At 33.6% G+C, this 25,180-nt stretch overlaps 1 protein-coding gene across 7 annotated transcripts in view; it reads right to left on the bottom strand.

Moving 5' to 3' along the window:
• Positions 1 to 25,180, bottom strand: part of MGAT4C (MGAT4 family, member C) — an 883,869-nt gene that overhangs the window by 34,295 nt on the left and 824,394 nt on the right. The window contains exons 2-3 of one of the 7 annotated variants that reach the window (XM_011963954.1): positions 7,464 to 7,495; positions 5,752 to 5,859 (exon numbers count right to left, since the gene is read on the bottom strand). The exons of 4 other annotated variants lie outside the window; for them this stretch is intronic. Coding sequence is in view for 2 of the 3 variants with exons in the window: in XM_011963950.1 (XP_011819340.1) it covers positions 14,072 to 14,152 (81 nt within the window). In the remaining variant the exon portion in view is untranslated. Of the gene's footprint in view, positions 1 to 5,751; positions 5,860 to 7,463; positions 7,496 to 14,071; positions 14,168 to 20,054; positions 20,156 to 25,180 lie in introns of all 7 variants that reach the window. 2 more of the 7 variants (XM_011963950.1, XM_011963949.1) reach the window with 2 other exon arrangements.

Below are 25,180 nucleotides of genomic sequence, written 5' to 3'. Positions count from 1 at the left end.
TCCAATTTTCTCTCATCCTCCTGACTTGGAGTCAATGAGATGTAAAACTGTCCTTTTTTTAAAACTCTGCAAGCTGAAGCTCGACTATGTGATATAAACTTCATGGAAATCACTGTAACAGATTATGAATAGACAGTCTTTGTGCTTGTTGCTGTGTGGGCCATGCAGAATGTTCATGGAAACACTTCATGCTATCACTGAAAACATTCAACCTGCAAACCCAGAAACTTTGTCAGTTTGCCACTGCCATCCCCACTTCACTATCTAAAGATGCTTCAAACTCAAATCAAGATGTCTTCTTGAATGGCGGTCCTGTGGAATCTGAAACTGGATTTCTAACCATTATGTTTTTTAAAAAATTTTCACAGAAATTCCCCTCATTAAATTCCTGACTGCTAACCCATCCAGCAAATATACTATACTACCATCTCCCAACAGGTACTTCAGCTTGTCCTCAATGAGCAAAAGATAACTCAAAAAGAAATGGACTTGTTTTGTTCAATGGAAAAAACAGTATTTCTTTTCTTGAACAAGAGAAGGGACTGACAAAGAATCTCTTCTTGACCAAACTTTAATCCGTCTCCTCTGAGCTGAACTAGGCCCCATGTTGGGCATATCCTCCAAGAGCCTAGTTTTAGCACTTACCCTGTAGAGTCAGCTTAGTCAAAATCCCTTGCTCTCCACATTTCATCCCTCTCAATATCTGATCAAATTTTTTATCCACCACCATCCCTCAAGTAATGACTGATAAATCTATCTTGCACTAAGCAAGAAACTTGCTGGGTCATTTTTGCACATAATTACTCTACTCTCTTAGTTATTTTTCCATCCACTGACTCACATCCTACTCCTTGGATATAACCTTCTACTTTTTGTATTCAGAGTTTAGCCAAATCTATCTCCCCTATTACAAAATCCATTGCATTAGTCCCCATGAAGTTCCTTGAATAAAGTCTACTTTATGTTTAAAAAGGGTCATCATGAATAATTTTCTTTCTTTAACAGCATCTAAGAATCTGATTCATCTAATAATTGTGAATCATATAATTCCTCTAATAATTGTGAATCATATAATTCCTCTAATAATTATGACTAATATAAAGAGTATCTTCCTCTATTTATATTTTTCTCTTTACCATTATCATAGGAAAATTAAAAATTCTGCATTTTCAATTGTGTTCAATGAATAGTTGAATACACAGATTAAAGGATAATGTCTTTAGAATTTTACTTACCTACTTGAAAGACTGCAATACTTTGGGCAGCACAATACCAATAGTGAAGAATACTATCCTAAAATGGTTCATCATTTCAATACTGCATCTTCTATTTAGATGAGTCCATCATTCTTCCATTTTCTAATTATTTCAATCTGTGCTTCAGCACAGTTAGAATACTTTATGTGTGATGAAATACTCTCTATTAATATGAAATAGTAAAATACTTCAAGATATAAAAAATATAAGATCACCATGATCTGGTAGTATATCATAAGATTTACCAAAAGGTCTAATGGGCTCATATGTTAATTATAATTTATAATGAATGTGCCATTTAAACAAGAATAAGTATTCTCTTTTTTTGTCTGGGAGAATTCCAATGAAGTATAAATATCATCATACATCAAACTTTAAAACAAAAAATGTGTTTAAACAAACAGACAAAAAACCCAATAAAAACAAAAAACTAATTGGTTTCAACAGACTCTGATGATTTATCAAAGGTGAACAGTATTTTTTGATGAGCAGCCATTTTTAATGTTGATGATAAAGTCAAGTTCATTATTTATTTTTGATATTGCTTTTGTGTATTCTCACCATTGCTTAATTAGTATAATGGAAATATTCTCATATGCTTTCTTCCAGAGGCTTTATAATTTTAGTTTTTACAGTAGGTATAATAACAATTTTAAATTAAGTGTATGATGTGAAGAAGAGGATGAAGTCCCTTTTCTACCCTATTTATTCAGTCATATTGGGTGCCTTTGTTGAAAATCAATTGTGTATATATGTGTGGTTATATATTTGAAGTCTCTATTAGGTATATGTCTCTATTTTTCCTTATATCAATATCATATTATCTGGATTACTATCTGAAATATGATGATGTCAGTCATTTGCATTATTATGGAAGTTTTATCATCAATTGTTAATTTTGACAAAAACAAACCAGAATTTTAATTAAAAATTTGTTGGGTCTGTAAATTATACCATCCACTTACGAGTTTCTACCAAAAAACTATTTAGAATTTGAGAATTTGCTGGATGTACAGATAAATTATTTGAATCTAAAAATATATTTTTCTCAACATGGTATTTATTTACATTTATTCAGGTCGTCTTTAATTTGAGCAATGGTTTTATTTTTCAGTGATTCTGACATCTTTCATGGCTTGTAAAATTTATTCCTAATAATTTGGTCTTTTTTCTATTATTACAAGTGTTTTTTGCGCATAGGTTTGCTGCTACTACATAGAAATACAATTTCTTTTTGTATATTGATGCCTTGGATCCTGTGACCTTGTTAAATTTAACCATCATGACATTGACAAGCAATAAACAGATTTAATACTTCTTTTCCAATCTCTAAGACTTTAACATTTTGTTGCTGTTATTGCTACTTTATTTCCATGGCAATAAGTAAATAGGCTTCCAGTCACATGTTAAATAGAAGTTATTAAAACAAACTTCTGTGCTTTGTTATGATGTTAGGAAGAAAACATTAAGTATTTCAATATAAGGTAAGAAGACAGCTGTAGTTTTCTTACAGATGCACCTTATCACACTGAGGACATTTCCTTCTATTCCTGGATTGATGAAGTTTGATATTGAGAATAACTGTGGGGTGAATTTTGTCAAATATTTTTTCTCCATCTGTTGAATTTAGGGAGGTTTTTTTTCCCTTTATTGTGCTATATGATGGATTATACTTGCTGATTTTGTAATTTAAACCAAATAGAAGTATACATTAAGTAATTATGTAATTATTTTTAGATATTGTTGATTTGCTAAGATTCTCTTTCTGCATTTATGTTCTTCAGAAATATTGATATGTAATTTTTTTTTTTATTTTCCAATATTTTTGTCAGCTTTTGCTACTGGAGTGCCAACCTCAGAGAAACCTTCAGTCTAGGGCTAATTTTGCCTTATAGTCAAGGCATACCCTTCTGAGTACTCTAATGACCTACATATTACAAACTTTTTCATTTCAGTTAACAGAAATAAGCGTTAGTCTTCTTTTCTGTGTGTGTTGCAGAAGACATTGCAACTGTTCCTTTCCAGTGATTCTTTAGCAACCTTGAATAGTTTGTTCACACACATGCCATGATAAATGTTCAGACATAAAATAATCCCTTTCTCTCTCTCCCTCTCTGCAGTTGTGTTTTCCATGCAGCTTTCTCCTCTCCAGTATCTGCTTGAGAATTATAGCCACTGCAGAATCCAAGTATCTTAGCTATGTCTCTTCAACTCAGAGAGATCAGTTGTCTCTTTGACTTCACTCTGCTTGTATTGCAACCCAGAAACTGTAGCCAGTAAGCTATGAAAATAACCTCATTTCCACCCTCCACCCATCAGGAATCATTGTCTTGTTCTGCCTATTTTATAATGTCTAAATTTTGTTTTACTTATATTAATTCTGCTTTTTTTGAGTTGTTTAAGGATAGAAGTAACTCTGATCCCTATTTCTCCATCATGGTAAGAAGCATCTTTCTGGTTATAAGATTATTTGCCTACACATTCTTTCCTTTATTTTCTTGAAAAGCATTGCTCCATTTTTGTCTTGCTTTCTGTGTTAGTGCTGAAAAATCTAATCTTGCCTGCTTTTCTTTCCATTATAAATGACTTATGAAACATAAATGAGTTGGTTGTGTAGCTTAGAGGCTTGCTGAATATTTTATCTTTAAAGTGGAATCATATATGTCTTGGGGTTATCAATTCTTGGTTAAGTACTCAAGAATTACTGAAGAAAATCAGAAAAATCACTCGATCACTTGATATTTAATTGTGTATTTAATTCTAAACAGAACATAGGGAATATAGTGTAAGAATAATGCATAAATGTTATACATTTTGATAATGCCAAAAAATTCCCAACTAAAAATACAAGGAGATAGAAAGGGGGAAGTAGTATAAATTAATACACCTACACTGTATAGATAATAGGTGTAAGTCATAAACTATTATTTAAAGCAAAACAGACATCAGAAGCAAAGTTAGAAAACGAGACTAATGAAATAAAGATAATTGTAAAAGTTAACTACTTAAACAAAACTGCAAGAGTTCCTAAATACCAAAATGAATACAAGAAAAATATCTGCAAAACTACTAGTGCTATGGCTTGAATGTCTGTCTCTTTTAAAACCCATGTTGAGGACGGGAGCAGTGGTTCGTGCCTATAATCCCAGCACTTTGAAAGGCCAAGGCGGGCAGATCACGAGGTCAGGAGTTCGAGACCAGCCTGACCAACGTGGTGAAATCCCGCCTCTACTAAAAATACAAAAAGTAGTCAGGGGTGGTTGTGGGTGCCTATAATCCCAGCTACTCAGGAGGCTGAGACAGGAGAATCGCTTGAACCCATGAGGTGGAAGTTGCAGTAAGCCAAGGTTGTGCCATTGCACACCAGCCTGAGCAACAGAGCAAGACTGTGTCTCAAACAAACAAACAAAACCCATGTTGAAAGATAATCCCCAGTGTAACAGTATTAAGAGGTGAGGCCCTTAAGAGGTGATTGGATCATGAGGTTTCTGTCCTTGTGAATGGATTAATCTATTCATGGATCAATGGGCTAATGGATTAATGGGTTATCACAGGAGGGGTTAGTTATCACAAAAGTGGGTCTACTATAAAGGTTAGCTTGGCTCTCTCGTGCCCTTTTAGCCTTGTGATGGGTTTTGCTATGTTGTGATGTAGCATGAGGCCCTCACCAGAAGCCAACCAGATACTGCTACGTGATATTGGACTTCCCAGACTCCAGAACTGTAAAAAATACATTTCTGTCTGTATAAATTACCCAGTCTCTGTATTCTGAGATGGCAACAGAAAACACACCAACACAATCACAAAGCGAAATATAATACAATGAGTAATTTTCTAAATCAGAAACACAGAAGATGCAAGAAGTCAAAATTCCTAATAATAGGGGCATTTAATTTTCACAGTTCAATGTAGGTCAAGAGGCCAAAAATTGCCAAATATCACCACAGTAAATTGCATGAGCCAAGAAGTTTTAGAGACATAAGCACAAGTTTATGAGTTCAAAAACACAGTGAAGGAAATTAACATTCTCTCAGAATTTCCTAGTTTGAATAGTTTAAACATTAGCAAAGACAGAGAATATAAAAAATCCAAAGTTATCTTTTAGAATTTTAATTTTGGGTGAGTTTTGGTCAACAAAGCACATATCATAGGTAGAGATTAAAAAAATATTTCATGCCTGACCATAAACCAGTATAATTCAGAATATTACAACAGAGGAGAGAACCACATTACATGAGAGAGATGTTGTTGGCTTATAATAGTATAGTAGAAAATGAGATGAGAGAATTGAAGATATTTGGAAACAAGTTAATTCCTAGGTAGTAGGATAGGGCTAATAGGTAGACATTTAAATTTATATTTTAAATCGATAGATGCAGTAAAAACATTAGTAACTTAGGGTACCAGTGTAAAAAAATGTATGTTAATATAATTTGTGAATAATACTGATTACTAGGAATAAACACTACATTGAACGTGGCAGACACAAACTCACCATTCTTTACCAGCTCCAAGTGTTAAAAGAAAGTAAAATTTTGGTCTCAAATTTGTAACCAGGTGAGCATACCTTGATAATATAAACTTCCATGTCACAAGCTACTGCCTGAAAATATCATTCATGCAAATGAAGACGACTTACTTGAGCAGTAGATTTTGGTTCCATGTTCAAATAACATTTTATCTGCTAGAATTTTTCTTTGTTTTGGAATAATATTACAAAGGACAAGTATGTTTTTCTTTTAAGGTCATGAGTTGATTGTTACAGATTAGGTTCATTTGAAAAGTAGTAACTCATATTATCTTGATTTGAGTGAACTGTTTCTCAGGATGATACATCATCTTTATATATCCTGAATGTCATAGACATTTGCTTGCTAACGGCATATCCCACAATGCCTTTTATTTCTTTCACACCCAATGGGAAATCATGAGGGTATTTTGTTTACTAATTACGTTGCGTTTTCAAAAACAGCTTCATCACAACTTTCTGATCCAAGGCTATTGATTACAGGACACAGTTATGGAAGCAAGGCTGTAACAACATCCTTACTTCTCTGTACCAAATATATGCAGCACTGGCATGTCTGCTTCAATAAGACTTAATCAGTTTTTGTTTGAATCATATGCGTTTTCAGAGAACTGGGTGAGGCCAGGAGCAGTGACTCAAGCCTGTAATCCTCGCAATTTGGGAGGCTGAGGCATGTGGATCACCTGTGGTCAAGAGCTTGAGACCAGCCTGGCAAACATGGAAAAACCCCATTTCTACTAAAAATAAAAAAAAAAAAAAATTAGCCAGGAGTGGTGGTGGGCACCTGTAATCCCAGCTACTCGGGGGCTGAGGCAGGAGAATCACTTGAACCCCGGAGGCTGAGGTAACAGTGAGCAGAGATCGCACCATTGCACTGCAGCCTGAGCAATAAGAGAGAAACTCCATCTCAAACAACAAAAACAAAAAAAACCTGGGTGGTGGGCCTGCTGCAGTGGCTCATGCTAATAATCCCAGCACTTTGGGAGGGCTGAGTTGGGAGGATTGCTTCAGGACAGGTGTTTGCAATCAGCTTAGGCAACATAGTGAGGCATCATCTCCACAAAAATTAAAAAAAAAAAGTTAGCCAGGCTTGGTGGCACATGCCTGTGGTCCTAGCTACTTGGAAGACGGAAAGACTGAGGTGGGAGGATTGCTTGAACCCAGGCAAACAAGGCTGCAAAGAATTATTATCACACTACTGCACAGCCTGGGCAACGAAGAATTAAGACCTTGTCTCTTCAGAAAAGAAAAAAAAAGTAAAAAGAAACAGATGAATGATGAATCTTCACTTACATCAAAGTAATATTTCAAAATATAAACATTAAAATTATTTTGAAGTGATACTGTACCAAGTAATTCATTTTTAAAATAGAAATAAATCATTTCACTCTAAAGTTCCCCTCATAAAAGACTATTATATGTGAATATATGGATAAATATACTAACATACAAAATGCATATTATATATTCATGCATTTACACTTAATTTTGAAATTTTACGTAATGTGGTATATATTCCTATACATATAAATGCACAATTATATATATATATATAATATATAAATAGAGCTATATTCACTTATAAATCTGTGAGCAGGTACTATTCTTCCACACCATTTAATACCAGTCCTACCTGAATTTTACCTACTGTTTACAAACCACTAACAAAAAGAATATACGGCTTTTCTAGTGTCATGACGGTCCACAGAATCTTGGTTAAAAAACAAACAAAAAAAGACTTTCTTAGTAAACTCTTTTCTCTCCTACTCCCATAAATATTATCATTTTCCGTCATTCTATCCAAGCTTTTCTTCTTTTTCTTTGTTACAGTATTTTTGGTATTACAGGACTTCTCCTACAGCCATATTTAGAGCTTCAGCTAGGACTCCTTCCTGAATCCCAGTACCAGCTTTTGAATAATGACTATTCTCTTTACCTATTTTTCTGCTGACCAATAAAACACAATGCATCTAAAACTGTAATTTTCCTTTCCTGCCAGCTTCTCCTTCCAGATTCTTATTTTTGGTAGGCTCAGTTTTCTCAGAGCTAATTTTATAGCTTTTATTCTCTCATAATTAGAAACATGCCAAGTCCTCTGGTCCTCAATATCTCACCTGCCACAATGTTTCCTATTTAGTTATCACTGCCATAATCAAAGTTCCCGTTAATACTTCCTTTAATTCTGGCAACAGCATTACATTACTGATGGTTTTCCCTACCTGTTCATTAGAATTTTGAAGCATCAACCCCTAAACCGGAAGTAGGAAACTAGTTTTGGACGTTCCATCCCTAAACCAGAAGAGGGATGATCCGCCCTTGAGGGGAGATCTCGATGCACTCCCAGCCTACAAGCTTTAAGCGGATGCCTGCTTGACGATGTTAATGGGGGAAACGTAACAATCCTGCCTTGCTGTGCTGCGATGTGAACCAAGAAGGCCGCCTGCAAATGATCTCAGTTAACTCAGTAAGAAACAGTCATGGCAACATCATGTGTTAGCGTGAACCTCAGCCAGCCCTGTTCAGAGCTCGAGGGGGAGGTCCTTTCAGGTCAGGGTTTCCCCGGACCTCATAATTTATGCTGTGAAAATTGTGCAGAAGTCGGTCTGTTTTCGCCCTGCTCTTGGCAAGAATTGGGGGAAGAAACCTAATGCCCCCTCTAAAGTATGTATTTATTTTTCAGGGCCTGGAATTTGCTGAGGTTGTATTTGTACTCTGCATTTTATGAAAAAAATGACAATGAGGAGTGCCAAGGAGTACTTGGGAATGTGGAGGGCTTGAACAATTTATTATTATTATTATTATTGTTATCATCATCGTTATTATTTATTTTGAGACAAGACCTCTTGCCGGGTTGGAGGGTTCAAATGATCCTCCCACTTCAGCCTCCTGAGTAGCTGGGACTACTGGCATGCGCCACCATGCCAAGCTAATTTTTCTTTATTTTTCATTTTCTTTTTCTTTTTTTTTTTTGGAGAGGCGGGGTTTTGCCATGTTGTCCAGGCTGGTCTTGAACTTCTGAGCACCAGTGATCAGCCTCAGCTTCCTGAAGTGCTGGGATTACAGGTGTGAGCCACCACACCCGGCCTCTGTGTCATACTTCTGTTTTTTCACTTCTGATGTGGAATAAACAAAGTTTATTCTGTTTTGTAATAATAAGAGTAGTTATATTAAATAATAGTAAGGCTGGTGCAAAAGTAATTGCGTTTTTAATTACTTTTGCACCAACCACTGTGTGTGTCTGTGTGTGTGTGTGCGCACGAGCCCAATTTTTTTTTTTTCTTCTAGGAAATAAAAAAAAGGAACTGGGGCCTAATGTCCTGGAAACTGGAGTACTTCTAGCACTGCCTCCCTTTGCTGCCTCCCAACAAGCTGTTTGTGCTATAGTCATGCCAATCAGCTGGGCTTTGAGGAGGAACTGGAGGACCAACTGTGAATGCACTGTGAGCGAGCATCTCCCATCTTGCCTGTATGGAAGGCAGAGGTCTGGCATCCTTTGTGTCAGGACACTGAAATTTTTCCAGATTAAGTATAACCTTTGCCCAAATCCACCTGGCTGGAAGAAGCACATTGCACAGTTGCCACCACAGTAAGTCTTGGATTGCTTGAGACAGGAATTTTAGCAATTGCTGCAATAACTGGAGGAAGAAATAAAAATCCTTAGCAGCTTCATATACAGAGTTTCAAGATGGTGACTCAGGATCTGAGCTGTCAACTCCAATGGTTCCCTCTGATTTTTAATGACCTTAAAGTGCTTTCATTTAGTGCCCTACTTGTATATAATCTCACATATTTTGTAAATGCAAAGCAAGTAAGCACATTCAAGGGCTATTGATCAATTACTTTTATTTCTTTGAGGTTCTGCACAATTGAACATCCCTGTGTTTTGGACACTTGAAGCTGGTAGGTGAGTGGTAATAAGTATACAATTCCAAATAAATGGGCTACATTCCTTTCTCATGCACAGCACCTAACCTACTATTATTTCACATTGAACACCAGTGGAATTATTCATAATCTTCCAGGTGGCTCAAATAGGCAAGGACTGAGATTTGCTTGTAGGATAAACAGGAAAAAAATAAATCAAGTATAACTTAAAAGTTATTACCCTTTTTTGGGAATGGAGCCCCAAATCTTTGATGAATTGCCATCACATATCAACCCAACGTACTCAACTGGGACAATTCTTTTTCTAGAAGGAAACACTAATGCAGTTTATTAGGACACTACTCTAAAAGACAAATGTGATGTTCCTGTGTCATCAAGTTTTGCCACAGGGTTGAAATGACCTATCCCAGTGAAATTTCAGAGCCAGAAGATTTTCCGGTATCTATATGGAACCAGAGGAAGATAGAATGAGCTTGCCAGGACTTGGACTTGTTTGGCAAAAGCCCTGGTTAAAGCCAGACCCAAGCTGTGGAAACTAATATTTTGTGCAGACAGGATAGTTCCAAGGAAGCTGTGCATTTTCCTGATACCAATGTTATCATCCCTGTGCCTGAATGTGTCTCCTGGGAAAATGCAGCAGATATCTAGGAAAGTTCTGTTGGACTAACCTTTGTAATTCAGAATTGAGTGGTAGCAGTCCTGTATTCAAGGTAAGGACACTTAACACAGAAGTAAAAACCAATCTGTATGTTAGTTCTAGATTCCCCACTCCTGATTAGAAAAAATTAGGAATTCAACTACTTAGAAGCATGCAAAGCTGAGAAGGATGTTATTGGTGCAACACAGTGTATATTAATTCTCAAAGGCCTACGCGTAAATTTTTTTTTGGTATGCAGACAGGTTTTTCTACACAGTTTCTTTCCACCTTAGGTGTGCTACATTTCTGTGCATTAACTTAAGAACACTAATGTTCTCCACATTTGTCTCTCATTTTAATATTCAGGGATTTGCTCTCTTATCAATTCTCTCATTGTAAAATTTAATTTTTAAGTCAGCAAAATGTTACCTTATTACTGAAGATGACTCTGAAGCCTATTTTCAGTCAGAAGTTGGTGTTCATTTTTTTGAACTCGTACCATTTTATCTGTACATCTCTTAGTTTCCTTAATACTTTCTACTTCTTAGAATTGTTATCTGTATGTCTTATTTCCCCTTGGATTCTGATCTTCTTAAATTTGAAAATACTTAAAAAAAACCTTTTATTATATCACTTGAGTACATAGGGGAGTGTTTAAAAAGATTGCAGCTACCACTCTGGTTTGAGTGTGTGTGTGTGTGTTTGTATGAGTGTGTGTGTGTGTGTTTACATTGCAGGAATCTTGAACTTGGAGCTATATGACAAACTACCAGCCATGAAGATTTGTATTTATTATTTACAGCACAGCACCCCTTGAAAACTTGCTTAAGACTTTCCCTGATATGACCCAGATCTGTAATGTTATTTTGGGGCTCTTTAATTGAAAAATCACAAATGAGCATATCAAACTTAACTTTGTCTACTAAGAAGGTACTATACATTTCTCTTTATTTGTTTATAACTTATTTAAGTGAGAAGTGAGGATAATGCCACTTGTTAAATTACATAATAAATATAAACATCTTTAACTGCTATAAATAAAAATCTTTTAAGATATTAAAAATGTAACAGAAAAAAATATTGACACTGTGTACAGTTAGAAGATGAACAGCAAAACTGAGTACTGGGGGAAACTCAGACATGTAATCTAATCTGTCTAATATCAAAATTCATATATGATACACAGTTTGAGGAGTCTCACAATTTAGGGACAGGTATTTTTGGAATCTGCTGAGCCATCTACTTGTCTTCACTGCCTCATACATATACATATATATAGAGAGAAATAATATTTTTAACTATTCTATTTGTCATTGGAACACAATGAATCTCTATTATTTACCTCTAATCATTGTTTATGAAGGCAGATAAAATATTAGTTATACAAATGTTATTTCATTTCTTCTTGGGAAGATAATGTGTGGGAACTTGTTAGCTTTCATCAACTCAAGAAAAATGCTCACTTATTAAGGAGTTGATGCTGATATGCAATGACAAGTGAATTATTCCACTGTAGAGTGCTTTGCTTAGAATGCATATGACTGTGCATGTAATCACAAATTCCTCAGGTTTCTGGAGTGTTACTTGGACTATATGCAACAAACCACCAAACATTAATGAGCTCAATTCTTTTCCTTCAGCTCTTCAAGGTTGCTCTTCCTCAGTGCAAATTATTCTGTGGCCCTATGTAAAAGTGGGAAAGAAGAAAAACAAAATTCTACCCATCTAAATGAAAGTGGCAACGTTAATCTACCCCAAGGCACTAAACTGTAGTATTTTATTTAATCATTTATTTTAAAATCAACAGAATGCAACAGTAAATTACGTTCCCCAAATCATAAGGGCTGGTATTCAACACTTAACCTCAAGTCAGGGAAAACATAACTGTTGCAGTCAACTATTCATCTGTCTGACATGGTCCACTGTATGTATCTGACTTGCTTTGCTTGCTTTTTTAAATGCTTTCCCAATTTGTTTTTTGACTTTGCTTTGTGGAAGGCTGCGTATGCCCTCAGGGCAGTATTCAGTACTTTCTGACAAACAGAAAGAATGTTGCTGACATAGCAAAATCTTCAGAAAGCCAGAAAAATGAAAAGTTTTTCTGAAACATAATTATAATTACATTGTGTACAAAAATCTCAGATATTGATAGGAGCACATGTAATTGTTTCACTGTTTCATATTTTTTTACAGTCCCAAGTTGTATGTTCATCTATAGTATAGGTGGTAATGCAATAGAAAATATATTATATATATAAGGAGAGAGACAGAGAGAGGCTAGAGTATTCCACAATGATGTCCAGCAAGATTTACATTAAGTTTCACTTGAAGCTTCAACATAAATGGAAAATGTATGACATTGACAGGATCAAGATTTCCTGCCACTGATTACAGAAATAATAAAAGTTGAGATGAGGATTGGGAAGAGACAGTAAACTCTTCCAGTATTAAAGTTAATTGAGACAAGTTATGTTGTAACTTATTTACCAACTTCTCTTTTACACTATCATTCTCTTAAATATTTCTTTTTCTTTTTCTTTTTTTCTGCGAGCTAAAAGAAGGCCTGGTTAGAATAGAATCAGTAGTAGCAAACATTGAACTAACTACATTAGCAAGAGAACAGGAATTAACTCGTTCTGAGAAAAGTTATGACTGTGAACACTGTTTTGATTTGTGGTAGGGAAGAGAAGAGTGACAATGATGATGAAAATAACTTAAGTCTTTCAAAGGGCTATAAAACATGCTTTGTTAAATCCTCCATAAAACTCATGAGGTAGGTAAAAATATATTCATGAATATTCTTACGCTACAAATACAAACTGAACTAAGATAGTTTTAGTGGTGTGCCCCAGTATAATAGATAGCAAGTATGCTCTCATACCTATATATGATAAATGGCAATTCGGTTTCAACACAGGCCTTTGTAAATAAATCTCTGATGTTTTACACATCTTAGTCTACACAGAGTTTATCAGAGAGATAACAATTAGGTGCTTCAAAGTCAAGTTAAAAATTGGTTAGGCAAATAATATTGAGGAACACTAGCAATCATGTTTCCACCATTAATGTTAAGACATAATACTCAAGATGATTATTTTTCCTTAAAGGATGGTATAAGCATTTATGTACAACCACTAGTACAGTATAAAAGGCAGTAATATATTGTCTCAATAATATTGTCCCACATTTTCATTGTACATTTTCATATAATAATAGACCAGGTAAACTAACTTGAATTTGGTAGTACCAAATAACAAATTTGGGTAGATTTAATGCATGCATTAATATATTTTTACATTTAAGTAATATGCTCAGATTACAAATTATTTTCCTGTTTAAGTGTTTTTTTTCCTAAGCTTGTTATTAAATTCTAAAAACAATAAGAATTTTGTTACTGATAAATCATTACCATTCATTATTTCACTCAAACATTTAATGAGTTTATAGTAGGTACCAGATACCTGCGCTACGCACAATGACTGCAATTTAATATGCAGCTTAACTAGAACAGAAAAATATTACAGAGGAAGTACAGTATAAACACATGTTGTGGCTAGAAATGCTTTTAATACTTTCCTGATAGCTGTTATGAAGAATTTTTAAAAACATTTTAAATGGTTACTCAGTCTGTATTGCCCAAGACATTAACTATTGCCTTAATTCCTTCTGCACTTACTGAAGCCCTACTATGCACATGGCATTGTGCTAAAAAGAAAAGTAAATATTAATTTAAAGTCCATGTTCTTTCTGGTCCTGGTGGCTCACCGTCTGTAATTTCAGTGTTTTGGGAGGCTGAGGTGGGAGGATGACTTGAGGCCAGGAGCTTGACACCAGCCTGGACAACATAGTGAGAACTTATCTCTATGAAAAATGATAAAAAGTAATTGCTGCTCATAGTGGTGCACAGCTGTAGTCCCAGATACTCGACAGGCTAAGACAGAGGATCACTTGAGCACAAGAGTTCAAGGTTGAGCCATGATTGTGCCATGAACTTCAGCCTGAGTGACAGACTGAGACACTGTATCTAAAATAAAATAAGTCCCTGTTCTTGCACTAATGTCTAGTGCAAGGCAAAAGGAAGGTAAATGTGCCCAAAAGTAGATCCATAAATTGTTAGAGATATGATGTTACAAAAATGAACAGGTTATAATAGAAATATAAAATAGGGAAATAAGGTACTTTTCTACTGGGGATATGACTGTTTTCAGAGAATATTACATAGAGGAGATGAAGGCAGACGGGGTGTAAGACAAGAGCCGGAAAGACTCCAGGGTAAGAGTATGGCAAAAAAAAAAAAAAAAGTGACATAAGGAGTGTAACATTCCTATATTATAAAGTTGTTGATATTTCCTGTTTTCTTAAAATCTTACCACCATCTAAGTGGAAATAGTATAAATCAATGCATTATAGAGCTCATGATAAACAAAATGAATAACCTGGTTTCAGATTTATATTCTGTAATAATTTTATTAAATGAGAAGATAATAAGAAAATACCTTGAAATTTTTGAAGGGAAATGTTATGTTACTGTTCCATAATTGTAGTTCACAAAAGTTCTCTTTATTTTGCAGAGGCAAAGTAAATTTTTTTTTCTGATATTTAAGGTCTTCAGAAATAAAGTCTTGATTTATTTTCCTCTTTACAAAATAATTAAAATTTTCACCAAGTCATTTTAGAGATGAATTAAGAACCAAGAATGGAGAGACTATGGTGAAAAGTGATTGCAGTTTTTTCTTACTTAATTTTGATTCCAAATTCAAGAAACCAGTAGGATTTAGGTATCCTCATGTTGCTTTTAAAGCTAAGCGGTGAAGCTAGATTTTTATATTAAGTACTATTTAAGACTTTATATTAAGCTTCGTTCCTGTTTTGTAACTTCAAATTTTGTAGAATCACGAAATATATTATATATTATATAAATACTTACGTAATTATATATGTTTATATTATATAAATATTTATTATTATATACGTATAATAAAACTGCATCCAAGCTTCAAATAGAACACATAATACTGTTGTTTGTAGCCACTTGAAGCAGTAACTAGCTTTTTTTCCATTCATGAACTTACTGAAAATGACTGTAATATTTGCATAGTTTGTAGTTTATAAGAATAATTACAAAGTGTTTGTTCTTGTTTATCCCACTTAGAAAGTTAGAGCTGCCGGGCGCGGTGGCTCAAGCCTGTAATCCCAGCACTTTGGGAGGCCGAGGCGGGCGGATCACAAGGTCAGGAGATCGAGACCATCCTGGCTAACACGGTGAAACCCCGTCTCTACTAAAAAATACAAAAAACTAGCTGGGCGTGGTGGCGGGCGCCTGTAGTCCCAGCTACTCGGGAGGCTGAGGCAGGAGAATGGGGTGAACCCGGGAGGCGGAGCTTGCAGTGAGCTGAGATCCGGCCACTGTACTCCAGCCCCGGGAGAGCGAGACTCCGAAAAAAAAAAAAAAAAAAAAAAAAGAAAGTTAGAGCTGAGCTGGGCAATTTAAAGGTCACTTCCATGTCGAGAAACTTGAGAAATGATTTTTTTATTTATCTTTAAAATTCTTCCTGAATGAACAAGTATAATATGTATCAAAAAAAACTCCACATATTATCTCGCATCTAAGACCTCTAAATGTTCTTATATGTTTAATATGTAAAACTTTAACTATGAAAAAATGTATACAGAGAAAGACTAAAGAACTACAATGACATATCAATAGTGATAGTATGCATTTTGTACAATTTATGGATGGTTGTTACTTTTTTCTTTATACCTTTCTGTATTTTGTAATTTTTAAAATATGTATATACCCATTAACTATCCCTTCTTTCCAGCTTCAGGTAATCATCGTTCTACTCTGTATATGGGTAAATAATGTTAAACAGGGATACAGAATAGAATAATGGTTTTCCTTTTGACACTTCCTTTTGTCTTTTCTCAATTAATATTTTTTCTATTCAAAAAATATGCACATAGCTTATATTTAGAAAAATGCATTTGAAAAAGCCCTAAAATTCTGTATATATTATCAAAATTATGCAAAAAATATAGAGCAAAAATTCTAGAAGGGACTAGATCTAAAGTTAAAAATTGTCTTCTAAGCCTAACAGGTTTTTACTTCTTTCCCTTTGTACTTTATAAAATTACTGCTCTTATATTGATTTTATAGAAGATATAATTTTCATTTATATAAAGACTCCTAAAGCTGCACTCTAACATCTGAATTGACAAATCAGGCCACAGAATTGTACATCATAGTGCATGAATGACAAGTAATTTCAGGTTGACTCAAGTTGGTAATTCAGGTTTAAGAAGAAAGATGTCAGTGGTGATAATTCAGATAAAAGAAGAAAAATGTCATTAACTATCTTACAGCCTACTCCCAATGAGATTGAAGGAGTAATTTCCATAGTCAAATGGTCAAATGTGAAGAATAAGTATCTGTGCTCTAAGGACATTTATAGTAATGGTATAATTAACATTTAAAAAATGCATTTTAAAGTGTCAATTCCCGTTTTTCGAGTTATTACATCTTAAACATTTCAATCACCCAAACTAGGCTTTTTTTTTTTTCTTTTCTATTTTCAGACTCTTAAGTTTAGGATTAAATCTCATTATATTAACAACTATATGACAATCTTGATTCATTTGGCTTACTTCAGATGAAACCAGAGTTCAAATATTGTCTTTTCCTGTTGGTCACAGATTCCTTAAAGTAAATTATCAAGTGATTTTTATAAAGAAATAACTGGATTTTAAAATAGACATAACCTAGATTTATTACCAGGTCCCTAAACATTATTTTTATACCAACATTTCAGTATATCATTTTTTTTAATTTCCCCCATGGTATAAATTACTTTATTGATTAGGAAAGAAGTTATGGTTTGAGAGAACAACAAAAATCTGTAATGAAAAACTCTTTTTAGAAAGAAATTAATAATTTCAACAGTGAAAATCAATTTTCCTATGTTCAATCTTATAATCTATTTTGCATTATTTCCCTTGTGTAATCAAAACATCATTGATTCATGGCATTATGTAGATAATCAACTAAAATGAAATAATGACATAAAATATATTTCTCTATGACTATCCCCTAGCAGTCTCATACTAAAATACTTAAATTTCTATATTCAATAACTAAAGATGTCATGAGAGAATTAAACAGTTTTAAAAATTTATTCTTTGTTGAAAAACTCATAAAACAATATTCTTATATGTTGTTTCAAATATTTATAACTTATAAAGATAGGAAAAATAGGCTATTAATAAAAGCTATGAAGAAACACTAAAATTCTAAATTCTAAGGGAACTTATTTTATGATAGGCTGTGGGACTCTCTACATGCATTATCTATTTTAATCCTCCTAGGACTCCAATTACTAGATATTATCATATCTATTTATTTATCATGGAAAAAATGAGGCTTTAGGGGATGTTTAATGAACTTTTCCAGGATTGCATAACTATTGGGACGAGGTGTATCTGATTCCCCAGACTGTCATGTTGAACATCATGCTATGTTGTCTCTCTTCAAATAATGAAAGTAATTAATCATCAACTCAATCTTAATGCTTAGGGCTCCTGATATATACATACATATATGTTTTTAATCTTATAAATGATTCAATATTAGTGAATATACAATGATACATTATGAGTAATACTTATAATACTGTAGATACATCCTGCAGTTATGATGGTGTCATCTGTCCTGAAATTTCATGTTCTTGCTAACACCAAAATTTTTAAAAATACTATGGTAACAAAGTAAGTGTCCAAGTCCTATTCATAAGAAGTGGGGATATAAAATAAGAATAATTTTACTTTTATTTTTAATTACAAAAGCAATGCAAGAATGTAGAAAAAATAGAAGCAGTTGAATATTCTCCTCTACTCCGATCACTGTAATTCCTATTACTGATTACCATTGCTGCTACAATTTGTTTTTCAGGACCTTTTCTGTGCATTTGTGTGCACATACACACACACACACAGATGCACATACAAATACTAAACGCACACACACACTTGTTTAAAAATAACACATACGTTGAACCATATCGTGTTTTTATTTCACTATATCTTGAAAATCTTTCCATATCAGCACAAATAGGTTCACTTTACTCTTTCAAATTGCTGAATAGTCTAGTTGAAACATGTATTTACTTAACTCACTCCCTTAGTTCCAAATATTATCTTACAAAAATGATACAATTAAAATTTGTATAAGATATCTTTGTGCCTAATTTTTTGATATAAACATATTAGTAAAATTGATGGGTCATAAGGTAGTCTCATTTATGAGAGATACTTCCAGCTCCCCTTAGTCTTGTAATATATTCTTGTGTATTGACTGTAACATTACAAGTGGTTCAGTGTTTATTTTCTGCATTTCAAATAGATCTTCCCCCAGTAAATTTAAGCAGATCTGAGATATTGCTGTTGACAGCTTAGTTAAATAAGCTTTCTCATCTCTTCCAATTTGTGCATGTATAATTTCTCTAGAGTCCAGAGGATTACTAAAAGGGATCCTTTTCAATTAAAGTAGCAACAGTGAAGCATTCGTGTATGATACCATTTATTAAGTGGAAGGTAATCCTTATGAAAAATACACTTGTTGCAATCTATTTGGATTTAATTTCCAAAGTCATTATTAACCAGTTCTCAGTATGCTATAAGTAGGTCCATATTCTAAAAGGAAAAATAGTGACAAAACATAACTACAATGAATCATTATTAGAAAATCTTCAGGAAATAACGAATTTTTCACTATCACAGTGTACTTCACTTCATAAGCAAACCGAACTTAACAGTATCATAATAGAAGAGGAAAGGGCTACCTGGAGACCTCTGGGAAGCATATTCATGGGGATTTTCCTGGCTGTTGGCTCTTCTGATAACTAAACTTTTGCTGTATTCCATGTTCTCTCAAAGACAATGGTTGTGACTAAGTTAAAACATGCTAGCATAAAGCATTATTTAAAGCTAATTAAAAATTTTTATATTTTAAGTAATTTTGTTACATTTTCATTTTGAAATTATAATTTTCTGTTTTATTGGCTACTCTAATATTGAATGTTTAATTATTTAGATCAAATATTATAATATGATGTACTATATTTCTGGCCCAGAGAACAGAATAGAAAAAATTTATTTTAAAATATACATGGTTTTTCATGAAATTAATATGATGAAAAACATTAACATAAAGTATAGGTCATTATACACTGCACATTATAACTGTATTTTATCTGATTAAGAATTGTGGTCCAGTTAAAATAGTTTGGTTAACGGGAAATTATCCATTTTAAAGACACATTTTGGAGTTTATGTGAATACATGTAATGCTGAAGTATGTTAAGCATAATTTAATATTTCACGGTTTATCAAATAGTTCAAAAGCTTTCAATGCCCCATGGCCCTCATTATAGCTTTTACTATAATTTTCCAGAGATCTGACTAATTTCTAAAGTTCACTTCACTTTGCTAAATTCATCGTTGAAATAACAGTAATGATCCATAATCATTTCATTTTTCCTAGAAAAAATATTTTATATATACAGTAATTATTTATCATCAGTATAAATATTATAGATCATAATAGCTTGTCATCAACATCATATTGTATTTTATACATTTTCCATTGACCTACGTTGTATACATTTCCCAGCCTTTGAAAATCAAGGGCATCAGTCAAAAAATTATCAAACACATGCTGTTAAATCTTCCATCAACTACCTTTTCTAAATAATACCTTGCATCTTCTGGATCCCTTTGCCACACTTCTCTGCACAGTCTTTCTTAAAACAAATCTGACCATGTCCTTCCCAAGCATGAGACATTCCAAGATTCCATCTGCTGATGGCAAAAATTGCAAAATCTTTTTCATTGTTATTAAAAGCTCCTATTACTTTCTCTTGCCCTAGTAATTGGCAGCATTCCATTGCAACACCATGCCCTTTGTCTGCTGACATACCCTGAACTCCTCATCGTGACAGGGCAAGTGATGCTCTCATTATGAAGTACTGCCGATTTCTCTCCTATAGGTAAGAAGTGATCAGTACTTCCCTGGGGTCTGGTATCTAACTTGCAGCTTGTTCATCACATCACCTTTAACACTTTCTTACCCTTATTTCTGTACACAACTTTTTTTTTCCCTGGTAAACTCTGGGCTCACTGAAAGCAAGAAATTAGGCCCAGGTATACCTCAGAAATGTTCCCTAACAGTTTTGATTAGAATTTTAATTGATAAATTTTACCATTTGAGAACACAGACCAAGCCATCTCTTTAATTAAAATTTGAGAAACCTTTAGTAGAACGTCAAGGAAATTGTTTCTGTTAGTAAGACACTATGTTGCCATTCTGTCAGCTATGTTGTGTGGAAAAATACAGGTTAGGTTTTGATCCTGGTTCCTAGAGATTATAAATATTGGGGGTAGGATTACCTTATTAAAACAAAAGCACTGAGAAAGAAAATAAGTGGGGGAAATCCATATTATAACTAAGAAATGATATAAAATCTCACATTACATATTCTGATTATCTATATTTTCACTGTACATGTAATTATTGTGCTTACTATTTTATTGTTTTATCATTCAAACTGGGGTAGTATGCACTGTCTTTTCTATTTTCTAATTATTGTTTGCAGTATTTATTATCGAGATGGTCTTATGGCTGACATTTATAAAAGACTGAAATGATTAAAGACAAAATATAGTAAATGCCTGATGCTATTTAACGGACAATAGTATAAGCAGTAAAGCCTGATGATCTCCAGTATTATATATATAACCAGCATATTTAACTTTCAGTATGTGTCAGGCTCTGTGTAAGATGTTTACATGCTTCTAATTTTCATTAAAAACTTGTTATATGTCAATATTGGATCAAAAAGGACAGAGTCGAAATCTAGAACGAGTCATGGGAAAGAAAGAAGTACTGAACATCAGTAGGCAGCCAATTTGAGTGTAGGGCTGGATCTGCTCTCACTTATGAAAAAAACTGTAACAGAAAGGTTGCTGATACCCTACTGACTTTAGTATGCTTTTTAAATAGTACATTTAAATACATATAAACTTATTTAAATTGGTTGGACAGAGATCTAACTTGCTAAAAATCAGCAGAGTAAAATCTTTCACAGTGTGAGAATGAGAATACAAACTTCCCTTTCAGCTTCTTTCCTTAATCACAATTTCCTGCCTTAAAGAAAATGTCAGGAGGCTGGATCTCCCCAAAAAAGTAGAGAGGAGAACCCGCTTAAATATTTCTTGACCATTATAAATTAATTTATTATTTTCTCTATTTTCATTTTCTTCAGCAAGGAGGAAGCCACTCTTCTAATTTAATACTGTTGCCCATGATGTGAGTGATGACACTTTATTTATACCTAATGAGGAACTTTACAGGATGGATGTATTGCAATTCGATCCTCTCTCAGGGTTTTCTCTTTGTTCATTGATGAATGTGTGTAATTTAAGAACATTAAAAACAACTGTGAAAGTATAATTATTACAGATGAGAAAGTGTCTGGGGATTAATTTTATTACATAAAACCATATTTGGAGGGACAGTATAGAAACATTTAATAATAAACATTAAGTTTCTTAACAAGAAGTAGCAATTGACTTGGACAAATGTTTGTTGTGCCTATTAAAAAGAGCACATTAAAAATCAGGTAAAAATTACATCAAGCACATTTTTTTCCCTGTATTGGAAATACCATATTTCATGACAAAGACTTATAAATGAAGGAAGAAAAGAGATGGCAATAGGTGTGAGTTGTGCCATTTTACAAGAGAGACACAGGTGTCTCAGAGATTGAAATAATTTTCCAACGTAGATACATCTGTTAAATCACAGAATAAAATTTGTACTTAGGTTTGTACATCTTGGAATCTCATGCCAACTGGTTAAAAAAATTCATGTGAACAATTTGTATGACGCTTATGTGTATAGAATGACACTGGAGTTGAAATCAATATGATTGTGGAATTGAAAAGATGACAGTCTATGCCAGAATTCTTCACTTTATAGACTAAATATGAGATGATGCCTATACTATGACTTAATATTAGTGAGTATGACTACATTTACAGACCGTTACATGAGATAAAACACATTAAATGAAAAGGTTCACTGGTACACTTGTATTAAAGACCAACAATAATAAACAGTGAAAAGGTTTACTGGTATCAAGCACTTGTTGAGAACTCTATTAGTTGTAAAACATTGGATTGGGGCTTTTTAAAACAAGGTTAAAGAGGCAAGATTGAAATTTGATTAGATGTTATAAATATTTATGCATTGTTTTGCAATGGAATATTACTTATATTCTAATCCAGAAGGAAATGTTTGTCATTTACTCAGTAGTTCAAAGCATATTTTATTAAATTATGAGAAATGGGCTAAAACTGATTGTCACAGAATACTCAAGCCAGAAAAAAAGTAAAGATTATTAGTTCAATTACAACTTTATGCAGAAGAAAAGTTCAATGCCAAAATAATCCAAGTGACCAATTTAATTTGTTATTGATAGGACAAAAACTAGCCAAAGGTTTCTTGAAGTTTGATGTAGTATATTTGAAAGAATGCAAAATTGTACTTAGAGTCTATGGTAATAGTGTTTCTTGTAACCATTACATTTAGTCACCAACAAAAGCATAAAACATGTATAATCAAATATGGGAGGAATAGCATGTTGGTGCCACACTTAATATTGACATTCTTTTTCAAATTAAATCTATCATAGTCAGTGGTTCTCTTCACATTATGAATAATTGTGTTTTTTTCTAAAAAAGTCAACTCGGGTTGCAACATCATGTATGAAATATATGCATCTTAAGCACTAGAATCACAGTGTGTTAAGAGGTTAAGTAGGAACCAAAAATAACTGAGTGAATAGTAGATTCACATCCAACATTTAATTTTCAGGGTCACAGTGGGATAAACCAAGTGAAATGACGGCCAAAATGGTGTGCATAGAAATTTATATAAAACATTATTTCTGTCTTTGCTGCATTTTTAAAATCTGGTTTTGCTGACCTTTTATAGTGGTATTTATTTCAGTTAAATTTGCTTACATTGTTCTTACACTTTAATGCATGAAAGCAAAATATTACATAAATATTTAAAGAGTCAGACTAGATTATGAATATGTATGAATATATTAACATCAATAACAAAGCAATATATCAGTTGGAAAAAGACCTGAAAAATAGGAATTTTATTGCAACACCTGCAATGCTCAATGATGTAAGGTTCATAAAAATAGCAACCAGAAGGGAAATCAACTTTCTAGCAGCATTAATGTGGTCTACACAATATGCAAAAATGGAGCAATTTCAGATAAGTATCTGGATTTCTCTTGTGTTTTTACTTTATTCCATATTATTTATTTATATACTTGTTAACTTTTATCTTAGGTTCAGGGGTACATGTGCAAGTTTGTCTTATAGGTTAATTGTGTGTCACTGGAGTTTAGTGTAGAGATTATTTCATTACCCAGGTAACATGCATAGCACCTGATAGGTAGTTGTTTGATCCTCACCCTTCTCTTATCCTACACCTCAAGTGGGCCCTAGTTTCTGTTGTTCTCTTATCTATGTCCATATGTGCTAATGTTTAATTCCCACTTACAAGTGAGAACAGGTGGTATTTGGTTTTCTGTTCTTGTGTTAGTTCACTTAGGATAACGAACTCCATCTCCATCTGTGTTGCTGCAAAGGACATAAACTCATTCTTTATGGCTGTGTAAGGTTCTTTATGTATTCTACCATTGATGGACATTTAGATTTATTCCATGTCTTTCCTTTTGAGAATAGTGCCGTATCTGTGTTTTTATGATAGAATGATTTATTTTCCTTTGAGTATATACCAAATAATAGGATTGCTGGGTTGAATGGTAGAATTACCATTTTGAGATATTTGAGAAATCACCACACTGCTTTCCACAATGACTGAACTAATTTACATTTGCCAACAGTATACAAGCTTTACCTTTTCTCTGCAACCTTGCCAGCATCTGTCACTTTTTGACTTTTTAATAGTAGCCATTATGACTGGCATGAGTTGGTATCTCATTGTGAGGTTGATTTGCATTCTCTAATTATTAGTAATGTTGAGCAGTTTTTCATACGTTTGTTGGCCGTGTGTCTGTCTTCTTTTGAAAAGTGTCTGTGTCCTTTGCCCACTAAATAATGGAGTTGTTTGTTTTTGCTTATTAATTTGTTTAAGTTCCTTATAGATTCTGGACATTAGACTTTTGCTAGATGCATAGTATGCAAATATTTTCTACTATTTTTGGTTGTTTCTTTAACTTTGTTGATAGTTTCTTTCACTGTGCAGAAGCTTTTCAGTATAGTTAGGTCCAATTTGTCAGTTTTTGTTTTTGTTGCAATTGTTTTTAGCATCTTTGTCATGAAATCTTTGCCAGGTCCTATGTCCAGAATGGTATTTCCTAGGTTATCTTCTACTGTTATATCATTTTTAAGTTAACATTTAAGTCTTTAAATCATCTTGAGTTGTTTTTTGCATATGGTGTCTATATTTAGTTTTTGGCATATGGCTAGCTAGTTATCCCAGCACCATTTGTTGAATAGGGAGTCCTTTCTCCATAGCTTGTTTTTGTAGACTTTGTTCAAGGTCAGATGGTTTTAGCTACGCAGCATTATTTCTGGGATCTCTATTCTGTTCCTTGGTCTATGTGTCTGTTTTTGTACCAGAACCATGCTGTTTTGGTTGCTGTATCCCTGTAGTATAGTTTAAGTTGGGTAATGTGATGCCTCCACCTTTGTTCTTTTTGCTTAGGATTGCCTGGGCTATTCAGACTCTTTTTTATTTCATATGGCTTTTCAAATAGTTTTTTCCCCTAGTTTTGT

Source organism: Colobus angolensis, unplaced genomic scaffold (genome assembly GCF_000951035.1).
Source record: "Colobus angolensis palliatus isolate OR3802 unplaced genomic scaffold, Cang.pa_1.0 Scaffold639, whole genome shotgun sequence".
Taxonomy (NCBI): Eukaryota; Metazoa; Chordata; class Mammalia; order Primates; family Cercopithecidae; genus Colobus; species Colobus angolensis.
This window is presented reverse-complemented; position numbering and strand designations above follow the sequence as displayed.